The 15,148-nt window shown below is 40.7% G+C and overlaps 2 protein-coding genes across 4 annotated transcripts in view; one reads left to right on the forward strand and one right to left on the reverse strand.

Annotated features, from left to right (window-relative positions):
- Positions 1 to 13,286, forward strand: part of PUS10 (pseudouridine synthase 10) — an 85,178-nt gene extending 71,892 nt beyond the window's left edge. For all 3 annotated transcript variants that reach the window (XM_023734929.1, XM_023734925.1, XM_023734935.1), the window contains exons 16-17: positions 4,163 to 4,305; positions 7,050 to 13,286. In XM_023734929.1, coding sequence (XP_023590697.1) covers positions 4,163 to 4,305; positions 7,050 to 7,188 — 282 coding nt within the window. In that variant the 3' untranslated portion in view covers positions 7,189 to 13,286. The remainder of the gene's footprint in view (positions 1 to 4,162; positions 4,306 to 7,049) is intronic.
- Positions 13,287 to 13,911: 625 nt separating this feature from the next.
- The window catches only part of REL (REL proto-oncogene, NF-kB subunit), a 46,659-nt gene continuing 45,422 nt past the window's right edge, over positions 13,912 to 15,148 (reverse strand). The window contains exon 11 of the mRNA XM_023734954.1: positions 13,912 to 14,494. Within this exon, the coding sequence (XP_023590722.1) occupies positions 14,475 to 14,494 (20 nt within the window). The 3' untranslated portion in view covers positions 13,912 to 14,474. The remainder of the gene's footprint in view (positions 14,495 to 15,148) is intronic.

A 15,148-nucleotide genomic window follows, 5' to 3' on the forward strand; every position in this document is an offset into this window, starting at 1 on the left:
TCACCCATTGGAGAGGCAGTGCTGTCACCCATTGGAGAGGGAGTGCTGTCACCCATTGGAGAGGCAGTGCTGTCACCCATTGCAGAGACAGTGCTGTCACCCATTGGAGAGGGTTGGTCATGTGACTTTGGGCAAGTTACGCCACCTCTCTATGCTTTAGTTTCTTCATCTATAACAGTAGTTAGGGGGATTAAATGAGTTTAATCATACAACGCGCTGAGAACAGCGCCTGTCACGTAGAAAAGACTCGCAATGGTGTTATTAGATTTGGTCATCTGCAGATCTATAGACTGTGAAAACTGCGAGAGCTGGAACTGGACGGGGCTGCTTGTTTTTCCTGGTCCCGCAAGTTTTCTGCTTTGACAGGGTGCAATCTTTTCATTGTTCATTTTAGTGGAAAATATTTGAGTTTTCCTTCTCTGACAGGTTTTCGCCTTACACAGGTTCCGGCTTTTGCAGGTTTTATATATTAACTGGGGCTTATTTCATAGAATTGATGCTAAGATGAAGTGCATCCATACAACGTGATAATATATGTTAAGCACCTGTTCTGGCATATACTGGCTTTTCCTTCACAAAAGTACATACTGACAGAGGGTCTGTGCCTGTTTGCATATTTTTTCCTGCCCACTCCCACCTCTTTCTGTAAAGATATTTAACTTTCAAATGCAAGGAATGAGCATAAATGGACACAGATACACATAGTTATCACAGCATTGTCTAAATGGGCAATATTTTGTAGTGATCTAGACCTACTCTAGGGTTACTGTTATGTAAAGGTGTGAAGTCAGACACCACTTTATTCCCATCAGACCGAAATGAAAACACCCAGCAGGTACACAGAATGTTTAGTGACTGCTCAAAGCAGCAAAGTCAAAACAGCAACGAACTGGAAACAAAGTGAATGTCCTTCAACAGAAAAATGGTAGAATAAATTGGACTATTATGCAGCTATTTAAGGAGCCCTGGCCACGCAGCGGTTAAGCGCTGGGCTGCTAACGATCAAAAAGTTAGTGGTTCAAACCCACCCAGCGGCTCCGGGGAGAGAAAGATCTGGCAATCTGTGCCCATAAAGATTACAGCCTAGAAAACCCTATGGGGCAGTTCTACATGGGGCTGTTATGAGTTGAAATCAATGCAGAAGCACCTAACAACAACACAGCTGTTTAAAAAAAAATTAAAAAACCAACCAGCATGTGATCCCGTTTGATAGATCCATCAGTGTGCATGTAGATGCCTAAAACTGTTAGAAAAAAAGATACGGTAGATCTACATCTGTGACTTCTAGGAACATCTGTAACATGCTAAAAGAAAAAAGCCAAGTGTAGAATAATGTTTATAGTATGAATGTTTCGGTGAAAACAACCAGAACCCCTGTGCATTTGTGTTTGAGGGTGCATGTGTTTGTATGAACGTGGCGAAAATTATGAGCGGATACACACAAGGCTGTTTAATTTGTCATCTTGGAGTGTGGGAAGAGATGTATATATCTTTGAATTGTATGTTCTGTATGGTACAATAAAGCCATGTTGCTTTTGTAATTTGAAACTACAAATCAGGGAACAAACATTAAAAGTAAGCTGGTGGGTAAATGTGGGGTGTGACCTGGCTCTCTACAGAAGTCATTCACCTGCTGTGAGAGGCTCATCTGTACAGAAGCGACGGTCTAGGTCATCTCCAGCGGCCCCACTCTTTGAGCTTCTGTGAGTCTATACCTAAGGCCCTTTTGACTCTATGATTTAGGGCCTTTAGGGTGGTACTTGTAATATAGACAGATACTTTTAAGATTGCACAGCAAATTTCTAAACCTTTCTCTCTCTTCACATGTGTGTAAATCATTCGGAATGCTGGGAAAAATAAACTCTTACCAAAAAAAAGAATCATAGTTTGGGGAGAAACCATAGAGCTGATTGAGCACCGATGCTGATAAAGTGGTTTCTGTAGGTAATGTACCGAGAGGTGGAAGGGTCTGTTTACTGACCCACAGCTCAAGCTGACAGCGGGGCTAACGAGACTGGTTGATTTCTAATTATTTTTTAAGCATTAGGGTTAAAGCAGCTTTCAAATATTCCTATTGGCATTAAAAATATAAAAATTGAGTTGCTGCCCTATTCTGAGAAAAAGTCACTTCAATTCCTGTCTCTTCTTTTTTAAACGCAATCTACTTCTAAGAAAAAACAAAACAAAAAACCCCGCGTATGTGGTGTGTTTGCGAGTGTTTCTGAAAATTCAGCAGTGTGGGGACAGAAGGGTGCGACATAAGAGTTAATGAAGTGGTTTCCTTTTGTCGCTGGGAATGAGCCGACCAGAAGACACACGTGCGTGTGCGCGCGTGTGTGCGAGTGTGCGCGTGTGTGCGTGTGCATGTGTTTGTGTGCACGTGTGTACGTGTGTGCGCGCCTGTGTGCGCGTGTTATCTGGGTGGTACGTTGGAAGCGGCAGTGGGTCTAGTATTCGGTGGGCATTTCAATGGACCGGCTCACGGGTCCCAGTCCAGGGGGTGACCGGAGGGAAGGAAGCAGGGACCAGAGCCGTCATTACTAGGTCCTGGTTTATAAGCCACATGTGTCTGTTCTCTAAGGTGGAGGCCATATCTTTACAGGTTCCCTAGTAGTTCAGCTTTGTCCTTTACTTTTTTGGTCTTTTTGGCTAGAGAACTGTCCAGCCTCAGGGACACAGAGTATCTCATCAGGACAAAGTGCCTCAAAAATCGAAGGATTATAGACTCATAAAAACCTCGGAGTGAGGAGGGGCCGCTGGCTCAGGGGTCTGGTGAAGCGGCCCCACCTTTCAGGCGCCTTCTTTGTCAGAACTGGCTTTGTCTCCTGGTGGAGAACTTCACGGAGACGAGACTAGACGAAACCTTTCTGTTCTTAGCAGGGCTTCAGGTGCTCATAATCATGTAAATTAGGAGGAGGGTGTTCCAACAAGAAATTGCAGAGAATTCAGAGTTCTTGTGAACCTGCCTTCTGGTTATGCCCCATATCTATTTTTAAAACTTGGCATTGGCTGACCTTTTAAGATATTAGGCTCTATTTTTTAGTATCATTTTGTGACATAAAGGAAAACCTCTAACTTGAACTAATCGTGAGAAAGATAAGCCTGTGTCCCTAAAACACCCGAATTGTAAAAAGCCCTGCGGCCCTGTGATTCTCGAATAACTTGGACTGGACTCACAATGGCCTTGGTTTATGGTGCACACGGATCCGTAGTTAGTGTATGGAAACACTGCCCTAAGCAGTGAAGCAACTAACTGAGAGGTCGGCGGCTTGAACCCACAGCCCCCTGCGCCAGAAAAGACCTGGCCACCTGCTCCCGTAAAGATTTCAGCCTAGGAACACCCTGTGGGGCAGTTCTACTCTGTCCTGCAGGGTCTGTATGAGTCGACATCAAATCAACAGCACACAACAGCAACAAATCCTCTCAGGTAACCAAAAACTAACCCTGTGAGCGGGTGTGTGTTCTCTCTGAAACATGCCAGCTGACGGTCCACACTGGTGACGCTGCATCCCGCCATTTCCCACCCCAGCCTGAAATCCCCACTGTCACTCATTCCGTTGGGTTAGAAAACAAAAGAACATTGTCTTCTAGGAGAGCCCTGTGGAAGTAAAGGGCAGGGTAGAACGCCAGGATCCTAGTCAATGTGTTAAATATCAGAGACAAAAGAGACTTTCCCAAAACCCACTGCCCTCGAGTGGATCCTGACTCATAGTGACCCCATAGGACAGGGTAGAACTAACCTGTAGGGTTTCCAAGGCTGTAATCTTTACAGAAGCCTCATTCTTCTCCTGCAGAGCAACTGGTGGGTTCCAACTGTGACCTGTTGGTTAGCAGCCAAGCGCTTTAACCGCTGCACCACCAGGGTTTCTTAGAAGAGACTGCGGGGATCATTTACTTCAAAGCCCTTATTTTATGGTGAGGCTCCTGGGGCCCAGACAGTAACTATGGAGTAGGTTACGTGAAGTCCCACCAAGTGTGACCCTCAGGGGATAAAGTTTATTATGGTATTATTATGGCTTTAGCCATATTCTCCCCTGACAATGAAAGGTGGAATCCCCTAAAGAAAACATCTGGAGAGCCCTGGATGACAGAGGAGGCTCTAAGGCCGGCTTCACAGGCAGCAAGGCTCTGACCCATGGCTGTGTGTCATATCGCCCTCTAGGACCTAAAAATTGACCAGAAAACACCTCTCCGGGTCCTCCACCGGAGGCCCTTGGCGGTGAGAACTCGGATCGTTCACACCATGGAGACCCGCTATGTGGACGAGCATCACTTCCGTCTGCATCTGAAGACTCAGGCCGGAACGTATCCTTCTGCACAGCAGTGATCTGACCAGAACGCTACTGGGAGTTAAGCCTGTCCTAGGAGATAGGTCCAACTGGTTTGGGGTCTGTAAGGAGAAGCGTTATCTTGGAGGAGAATCTTTGGTTTGTTTCAGGTGTTTTTTCCCACTTGTGCTTTTCAAAGACATTTTTAAACCATGAGGTAGCAGCCAGTCCAGTGTCAACTTTAAAGTTATTGAATGGTTGAGGTGCCTTGGAGGAAAGGCCTGGAGATCAGCTTCTGAAAGCCCCCAGCCTGAAAACCCTATGGAGTGCGGTTCCACTCTACGACACGTGGGTCGCGATGCGTTAGAATCGACTGGACAGCAACTGATTTGGCTTTTCTTTTTGTTTCACGTCATTACAGTGCCCCACGCGGTAGTGAGCACACAGCAAGTCCACAGAAAGTACTTCTGATGGATTCATTTGCCGTCTTTACATATTTTGCAAGGCATATATCCATGACCACATTTGGGTCCTAACATCATTCAAACATTTGCTCCGGGTAGTAGGTAGGAACGGCACTGCTTCACGTATCAGTTTTAACTTTATTTGGCCACTGGCTCATTACAACAAAGAATATTCTTTCCCTACATGCCTTGTTTAAAAAAAAAAAAAAAAACCAAAACCAAAAACCTTCAGATTACATATCACTTGTTTGAACTGTGTACACCTGATTGATAGTAATACTCTACCGCCATTTGCATCACTTTCAAAGAGACTGCAAGGAGCTTTTACTGGGTTATAAATAGAAAAGGCTGAGAGTCAGAGTTAAAATATCCACAGTGCAAGGCTGATAATTTGTTCATAGCCTAAGCTGTGTGCTTTGCATCAGAACTGAGTTTCTGATTAAAATTTATCAGGGAGTAGTTTTGGCTTTAAGTTTGTTTTCAAAGGCGTCCCTTGTCTTTGCTTCTTGGTTCCGTTCTGCTTTGTGATCAGGAGCTCTCTGACGGCATGGGGTGATAAGATGCCTTCTGAGTGGCATAAAGCTAATGCTATCCATGTCAAGTTTTAATCATCAGACAGCATTTTCACTACCTTGCTGTAACTAGTCTGTTCCTGCCATTAACAGGAGTGACCAGGATTTACTCACCTCAACCAGGTATAGGTCACTTACTCCTAACTTCTCCTAAAATTTTTTTGCAGTTTGGATCAAGGGGTGATCTGTTTGGATCTCAGTGGGCAAATCTTTGTATCATTGTTTGGAGCATATTAGCCTGTCATGGATGAAACGTGGATGGAATTTCACAGAATCACAGATTTCTTTTGAAATCTTTTTACCTAACTCCGGGTTTATTTTTGGTGTGCCAGGGAGAAATACACTGGCCTTTGGGAGAAGCTTATGTCTTTTCAGTCCCACTGAAACATTTTTAGAACGAGCATGTACACGTACTTAAGGCATTAGCCAAGAAGGATTATTTGGTAAAGCTTTAGAGCAGATGGTTACACACAGAAGTGTGTGAATTGTTCACAGGTTCAGTTTATGTGGTATACACCATGCGTGTTTATGCCGCTCGGTACACTAGCTGGCTTGTTTGACCTAAGCCTTACCCTCTGGCTGTGCGCAAGAACCACTTTGGACCCATTAACTGGTTATTTTGGGACTTTTGGGGTCCATTTCCCCTCATCAGAAGTAGCATTCTCTACGGAAAGTGAGAGAAAAAGAAAAATTGTTGAGAAATCATGCGTTTCAACAAGAAGACAGTTTCTAGATAATTATGTTTTACCCTTGAGTCAAAGCATTTGATGATGAAAAAGAGTGAATACGTTTTCAGAAGTTGAGGAGGACATAATACCAGCATATTTTGGTTGTTGATTATTATTATTTTTTTAATTTGATGGTATTTATTGTCTGGGAATAAACTTATTTTTCCTATTCAAATTATATTACATATTTTTTACTAAGTGCTGGTTTACAGAACTCAACATAAGACTGAATGCGTTTTTACTGGATCCTGGCAAAAACATTGTGTGTCTTTCAGATAAATATTGTTAAGGCTGCAGCAGAGTCCTGGGTAAGGAATGTTAATGTCATTTTATTAAAAACTAATTCTAGAATTAGTAATTGACGTCAGTCTTTGAAGATCTGTGAGAGAAACAGAAAGTTGCCCCTTTAAAAGAAAGAGAGAATTAGCTTAATTTTACCAACCATGTTAGTAAACAACTAAACGGTAGGCCTTTTGCTAATCCTTCTGAAGGGCCTTCATCAGGACTGAATTATTATGCTCATCGTCCTTCCCATCCTATTGCCATTGTGCCACTGGGTCACACTGCACGAACACCATCATTGAGGTCGTTCTGTGTGTGATGCTGTAGAAATCTGTTAAGTGGCAGATACCAGCTGCCATTTGATGACAGAATGGAAGTTGTGGCAAACTAACAGATAGTTGAGATTTTTATTTTTTAGGATTGAACTACAGCTAATTCTTAGAATTCACACCCAATCCTTGGCACTTGGAGATGAGCTACAGAGAAAAGAGTGTCGTGGCTCTTGGTGAGTCTGATTCAAACACAGATCCCCAGGTTCTGCATCTGGCTGTCAGACTGCTAGAAACCTGTTTGCCATAACTTACTTTCTAAGCCACGCATCGAAAGTCACAGCTCGGAAATAACCTCTCCTGTAACATTCCTGCTTTTGTTCGTCATTTCCTTTTCACCTATCAAATCTCACCCAACTGTTGGTACTGCCTGGCTATCTTCATTGTTTCCCTAAACAAACCCCAGCTACATTAAAGAGTTTGTCCACGGAGACTTTGGCAGGACCAAGCCAAACATCGGTTCCCTGATGAATGTGGCTGCAGACATTCTTGAGCTGGATGTTGAGGTAAACTCATTTACCGAGGGGCGCTCACTGGCACACTGAGATGCCGAATTCAGCCGCCTATGAAATGGTGGTGTTCACCTTCATAGGTATTCAACAATGGTCAAAATGTCATCGTATTGAAGAAAGGTGGTATCTTTGCAGTTTTTATTTCTTTAAAAAAAAAAGGCAAGGTCTCACTTACGACCCTTGCAGAAGGTTTGGCTAACTTACTAACTGTGCTTTGCATATGGTGCCACATCTGAAGCCTTTACACCAAGTAAGGAGATGAAGTTGAAGTGCCCTTCGTGTGGCATTTACCCTCTAGGAAGTTAAATCCTTGCATATACATTGTATTTTTATCAATACTTGTTTTGTCTGACAAAGAATTTAAGGCGGCCTAACACAGAAACATATTCAGGATAGAGGTAGAAAGTAGAATGGGCCAATGGTTATTAGCAAAACAGTTTAATAAGGGACCCGCGTAATGTGGTCCAAGTTGTCAACTTAGTCTGAATTCAAACAAGGGTAAACTGTAGAGCAATCAGAGGAGTGGACAGAGTGGGTCTTTCAGGCAGTTCTCCATAAATACTATTTCTTACCTGAGCACCGATAGGTATCAGTCACAGGCTGTGCTCCTTGAACATCTGCGTAAAGGTAGTAGTCTCTCTCTCCCTAAAACTCTTAGGAGAGGCCAGCATTTTACACCTGGGAATAATATCAAAGTTATAAAAAGAAGTGGGCAGAGTTGCTGGGTGTGAAAACAGCTGTGGTGATCAGATCCCTGGAGCCTTGTTACCTGGGTGCTTCAGAAGAGAACTTACATCGTTCCTAGGGGGTGGGCAGTGGTAACACCTTCAGGGCAGCAGGGAGCCTCCCAGGGAGACTATCATTTTGAGGAAGATAGCTGTTGCTGGGAAAATCCCAACTGCATTCATCTTCTCTGACCTTAATTCTTAGAACAGTTTCGGGGTGTCACAGCTTCATAGGGCCAGTGTTTCTCAGCCCTGATTGTCCTTTACAACCACCTGTGACGCTTTTGAAAAAACACATCATGCCTACCCTCCCCTGTGCTCAGCACACAGACACAAGAGTATAATCAGTAATGTTTCGTTTTCAGGCTTGAGAAACCACTCACTAATTCATATGTGGGTGCTTGGTATATGGCTATATTCTGAGACAGAATCAGAACAGATATTTCTTAGGATTTGTAAAAGATACACATACACATAACATATACAGTACAATAGTTCTTAAGCTTCTCTAATGAAACTTATGAATCTGGTATGTGAAGTGACTCATGGATTAAAAGATTTGTTTTTAGTAAATCATTTCTCCTTTAAATGTGAAATATCAAAAACAACACAGGTACAATGGAATTATAAAAGAACGACAACAACTTTCTTCTAAAATAGGCCCAGTAGGGTAGTTATACTTCTGAGACGTGGAATGTGCTTGTTGATATGGAGACAAAATAGTCCACTTTTCTGTGATTTTGTAACGACTTGAAGATCAAGGTTTTCTTCTAGAAGAACCAAACCAGGGTAGAGATGGATTAACTGGATTTTAAAAGAAATAAAAATTTTGCTAAAGTGAAATCTAAAGATCCTTAATCTGTTTCTAATCCCGGATGATGTTTTTTTAGAGACTTTGTTAAAGGCAAGATGAAGCGATCAGAAGACTTGCTCTCTGAGATTTCTGAGGGAAAGCTGGCATCACCACCTGAGTTTTTGTGCCACTTTATTTATAAATAAATTTGGAAAATTTTATTTATTCTCTTATAAGCCAAAAGCCACAACTAATAACCAACGAAGTAACCATATACTGCTACTCCGTTAATTCAGAGACCGACCTTGGGCCCAGGACTCCCTACAGTGGTCTTTAGGGTATTAAATTGTCGTGTTGACAGCTCTTTTCTTCAGATGCAGTTTCTCTCGTTGCATATGAAAGCTAATACGTTTATGATTTTTTAAATTACCGACAAAATGCTTACTAGAATACCTTGTTTAATGACTTATTTGCTTCCTTCTAGTCTGTAGATGTGGACTGGCCCCCTGCCCTGGATGACTAATTTTCAGATTTGAAGAATAGGGCTTTCCTGGAATGGGGTGGACATCCGTTCAGCATACACTGCAAAATGGCTGTTTACCCACCATAACGGTGTCTTGGAAGCTGTTTGGATCATGTTGATCTGTATGTTTTTTTAAATTTGCTGTAACATCTCAGGATCTATATATGTTAAATTGCTCTAAGGATGTCTTATAATTCTTCTTGCTCTTCCTCCAGCCCCTGCAAAGCAAAATATGAAATGAAACCATTCTCGCTTTTAATTATTTCTCTTAGAGAGGTATGCCAACAGGATATGTTCTGTTAATCCGAGAAGTTAAATTTTCTTTTAGTAAGATTTCCCTCCACAAGAGACATCCAAAAACCTGTTGCTGTTGAGTTGATTCTGCCTCATAGCGACCCTATAAGTCAGAGTAGAACTGACCTATAGGGTTTCCAATGCCGTAATCTTTATGGAAGCAGGCTGCCACATCTTTCTCCTGCGGAGCAGCTGGTGGGTTTGAACCACCGACCTTCCGGTTAGCAGAGGAGTGCTTAACAACTGCGCCGCCAGGGCTCCTTTACAAGAGACATACCACCTTTAAAATATGGTTCTAAATTTTTAAAGTTATCTGAATCAAAATTACTGTATTTCCTGCAAATAATGTGCCCATAAATATAACGTGCATAGCATGACTAGGAAAATAATGCATGAGGGGGTTGTGCAGTTGGCAGAAATATATAATGCATGCTATTTGTGTACAAATACAGTAGATCTATGCAGCTATAGATATACAGCAGCACAGTAACCTATAATACTCTCAAATCTCAAATGCAAATCTGAGGTCATTAGTATTTTTCCGGGTCAGCCTCGAGCTATTACCAATAGAAGGGCTTTTGAGTATGATCTGTCACAAATCTTAATGACCTCAAGTTAGTGTTTTGACAAACTAAAATTGTCAATACCTTTCCCGTGGAGGGAAAATAAAACCTTTGGAACTGAGGTATACCGTGGTGAGAGAACTTCTTAAGTCTTTTAAATAAGGAGACACGAGTGCCTACAACTATTTAATACAACTTCAATGCCAAGGATCAGATTATGAAAAATGTAGATTGCTGAACAAAGGTAAGCTGGCATTATTTCAGAGTGCTTCAGTCTCTTATCCCATTTCAGATATGGTAAGGTGGATGAGTGTTATTATCTCCATTTTACAGATATGGAAACCAAAGAATAGAGATTAAGTGACTTGTCTAAAATTGTTACTTCCATATCTAGGACTATAACCGAAGTTTCCTGGTCTCTGGGGTCCTTTCTAATAAACCCTATACTGAGCACCTACTGTGTGAAGGGGGTACCTGAAGATGACATTTTAACTCGTGTAACTGTGAGTTTTAACTGACTTGGGATTTAGATAACAAATCAAGGAACTTACTAACAAATAGGCCAGGTATATTTCACATAGTTTCATAAAATTACCATTTGTTGGTAAATCAAGCATCAGTTGATATTGTGAAGAGGAAAAACATATTAAATAAGACAAACCCAAAGAAAATAAATGGGTCATTAAAAGTTCCAGAAAGAACCTCATTTAGGTGTGATTTCCATCACCCTGATTACACTACTTCAGCTTACTCTAGAACACAATGACTTGGACAGTATTGGACTACTGTTTCCTATCTCAATATTAAAACATTGTTCGTAGACACGAAGATGTATTATTCACTTTAGAAATCGGGAAAACGTTTAACAAGATTGTTAACTGCCGTAAAGAAGTCAGCCCACCACTCTGAAACTATGTGTTTCATGTATGAACGATAGTGAATCTCCAATACCGGAAAATGAGCCAGGGTAACAGAAAGAAACTTTTGAAAAAAGGTAAGAACCGCTGTGTGAATATTTCTCAGTTTCTGGGGGAAATTTTGCTTTAAAAGATTTAAGTAGTTCGGAAGATAGTCTTTTGCACATTTCTCTTTGACTCAGCTTTGAAGCCAGTGGACCTGAAAAATGGAAGCTTCAAGAACCTGAGCAAACTTAAGTTAGAAGACTGCTAATTCTGAAATTTATCAGTTTATGCAAAATTTCAAAGAATAAACATTAGCTATAAATACTGTACTGATTCCAAATGTTCACATAATTAGGAGACACAGCTTGTTAAAAACTAATGCAGGTCTCTGTTTTATGCAGAACCGGGAGCATTAGGTGATGACAGTACTATAGTTTCACTTTTGCCTATATGAACTATGTTAACATTCGTTTTATGATTTCCTTTTATAGCTTTGTTTCAATTCGCAGTATTTTAATAACACTTTGAGAACGGGTCGGTCGCACTTCTTAGTATCTCTTTATCCCAAATATAGTCTGTGGTTTATTTTAGGAAAAAACATCAACTCTTAATACCTGGAAAAGTCAAGAAAAAATAAGTTGGTAAAATGAAAATTTTCCAAGTTTTTAAGATAATCGGTTATATTTGCAAGTTATCTGAAATAAATTTAAAAGTTAAATTTCCATTTCCTAAAATAAATTAACATCTTATTTTGGTAGATATTTTCTTTTTTGAGCTTAATTCTTTGATTTTTAACTCTAAATAAGAGAATGAACTGTTGTGCAAACTTTTCTGAGTTGATTTTTAAAAATGGCACCCTTTTTTATTATGAAATAAATATTACTTTTATGATGACATTTTAATTTTTTTTCATTTTGAAATAATTTCAAACTTACAGGGAAGTTGCCAGAAAAGCATGAGACTTTCTTCCTGAACCATCAAGCTGGCGCAGACTCACCACCCCGAATACATTAGTGTGACTCCTACAAACACAGATATTCTTCTGCTTAACTGTGACACAGCCATTAAAACTGGGTGAAGTTAGCACCCTCCACCACTGTCATCTAATCCACATACCACGCTCACATCTGGCACATTGTCCCAACAGTGTCCTTCACAGCCAGTGAATTCATTCCAGGGATCACACTTTGCATTTGGGTATGTCTTTGTCTCCACCAACCTGAAACATCTCCTCTTTCCTCCACTTTTCCATTACTTTGACATTTTTTGAAGATTTCAGGCATTATTTTGTAAAATTCCCTCGGTTCGGGTTTGCCTGATGTTTCTCGCCAAAGAAACATTATTAGGCTTAGGTTGTGCCTTCTTGGCAAGAAAACTACCGGAGAGACATTGTGTTCTTATTCCATCGTTTCGGGTGACACGTTACCAGTTAGTGGTGACTGGGATTTGATCAGTTGACTAAGGTAACGTCTGTCAAGCTTCTCCAGTTTGAGTTACGCTTTTCCTGTTGTGACTAATAACTATCTTGTAGAGACCATCAAACTTACTATGTGAAAATCAGCCATTGATGATTTCTGCCTGAATCAGTTATAACAATGATTGCCAAATAGTGGTTTTCTAACTCCCATCATCCCTCCTACCTTTGTTGGTTGGCATACCATTGACAGGTAGAGCTTTCCCCTCTCTGCCATTTATTTATTCATTTATTTCTATCACTGCATTCGTGACTCCCTGTTTTAGTCAACGGATTTTAATCTGCTAACATTATTTATTTTGATGTTCAGAGTGTTCAAGATTCGGCCAGTGGGAGCCCCTCCCAGTTGGCTCCTGTGTCCTTTTTACAGGAACCCACCATTCTTTGAGCATGTTCTTGCTTTCTGACACCAAATGAAATACCAGGCTCATCTTGTGTTTTCCCTGCACCAGACCTGGGATGGGCTATTCCTTTAAGAAGCCCTGGTTCCTTTTAGTGGGAAATGGGATTCAGAAACCAAGATCTGGGTACGAGGTGTGCTCATGTTGCGGTGATGCTGTTCCTAAGCTCTCTCATGGAACGGAGCTAGGGAACACACACATACACCCCTATGTATTTGTCTCTACGGATGTTCAAAACGGAGTGTACGCCAGTACGTCTAATTCCAATCTCACACCTCATTCTAGTTTTCTTCCTTTCCACAGTTGTAACACCCTTCTCCGAAAGTGAGAAGTCAGTTCCCACTGTTGTTGTTCTTAGGTGCCGTGGAGTCGGATCCGACTCCTAGCGACCCCGTGTCCAACAGAACGAAACACTGCCTGGTCCTGCGCCACCCTCACAATTGTCGTTGTGCTTGAGTCCATTGTTGCAGCCACCGTGTCAATCCATCTTGTTGAGAGTCTTCCTCTTTTTCACTGACCCTTTACTTCAGTAAGCATGATGTCCTTCTCCAAGGACTGATCCCTCCTGAGAACATGTCCAAAGTATGTGAGACGTAGTCTCGCCATCCTTCCTTCTAAGGAGCATTCTGGTTGTACTTCTTCCAAGACAGATTCCCACTAGCCTCGGTGTATTTACCTAACAGATCAGTCTCTCTTGTAAACAGCCAGTCTCCTGTTGTTGCCACCTTATTCCGACCACCCCTAGATGTTTCTTTCAAGCTTCGTACTGTAATCCTACACTGGGCGACCACATTACCTCCTTTTGCCAATACCCACCTGTACCTTGCTCAGATCAGAAAAGAGGCAGACAGGCAGGAAAGAAGGCAGAAAATGAAAATCTTTCAAAAGGGCATTCCAGTACTCTACAAAATTATTTCAGAGGACAAAGTTCTATATGCAAGTATATTCAGATGTAACAGTCAATAAAAAATGCCCAATGTCTCTAAGCAACCAAAACTACTACATTCCCCATAAAGAAGATGCTAAAAAAAGAAAATATGGTTGAGGTTTTTAAAGTCAAATAGCAGCACATTTTAGCAAGTGTTTTAGAATTTTTTCCATTTATTATATTACCAAGAAAAAAAATCACTGTATACAAAGATATTACAAAGGCAATAAAATATTCTGTACAATAATAGGCATTTTGACATTTTTAAACCTATTGTATCTTGATGCCATGCTTATCATTAAATAACTGAACAGTACCTGAGAACTTTAAAAAATTTCATCAGTGCCTCCAAATTCATTCCAGTCATTAAGAAGCATAAAAATACTTAGAACAGTGAAGAAAAAAAAAAAAAAATAGGGTATCGCCATTCCGCTGGGATTTGGGTTCATCACAGTCAACAGTATTGTCACGTACACAGAATTCATCTCCAGAGAGTTCATCTGGTCTGAAGAAGGCATTTCCAAAAGCCTGTTAGCAAGAGCTGTGCTGGTGCTTCTCTTTCCAGCTCGTCGGAACACCACCTAAAGCCTCTGACGGTGACCACTGTCACCGAGTTACTCAGGATACACCAAGGGTGTTGGCGGGGAAGGCTTACGAGGCTGAATTCCACAAACTGGTCCCAGAATACTCCAGCCTTATCTATTTCTTGCTATATTTTATGAAGAGCTATAATGTTCTGATTAGATAATAATAAAGTTTTAAAAAAAGAAAACAGGCAAGACAAATGATTGATAAATACTTTTACCAGCTATTTTATTTTATTTACTGGTATTTTATTTACCTACTATTTCTGAAAACTCGATTTGTTGAAGAACCAATTCTTGTACTAATTATTATATGTTACTATTCATACACAGGTGTTTAATGGGTTTTAATTGAAATTCTTAAAAATTTTCAAAGTCTAACAGTAAACTGAAGTTGTGGAAACAAGTGATAAGAATATTAGAGTGTGAAAATTCCACCACTTTAAACAGATATACTAGTGGGTGGTATTTTTTCTAAAGCCACAGACATTTAGAATAAACGATGATTATTTCTTAAAAAATTATATATATATTTTGTTTATTAAGGGGGGGGTGGGGACATGAGTGCATTTGTTTTTATAATTGTCTATAGACATGATTACTTTTGAGATTCAATCTTATCCACTGCTGTTAAAGTTGTGCTTTAACTAAACTCTGCTACAATGTATTAGTTAAAACATTAAGTTTTATATTGTATGAGACCTCTACTGTAAAAACCCATGAAAAAGTTCACACACAAAATGTAACAATCTTTGTTGGTTACCAGGGATGGGAGGGGTGGGGGGAAATACTAAATAGACAATAGA

The sequence above is a fragment of the Trichechus manatus genome, unplaced genomic scaffold (genome assembly GCF_000243295.1).
Source record: "Trichechus manatus latirostris isolate Lorelei unplaced genomic scaffold, TriManLat1.0 scaffold00005, whole genome shotgun sequence".
In the NCBI taxonomy this organism is placed as follows: domain Eukaryota; kingdom Metazoa; phylum Chordata; class Mammalia; order Sirenia; family Trichechidae; genus Trichechus; species Trichechus manatus.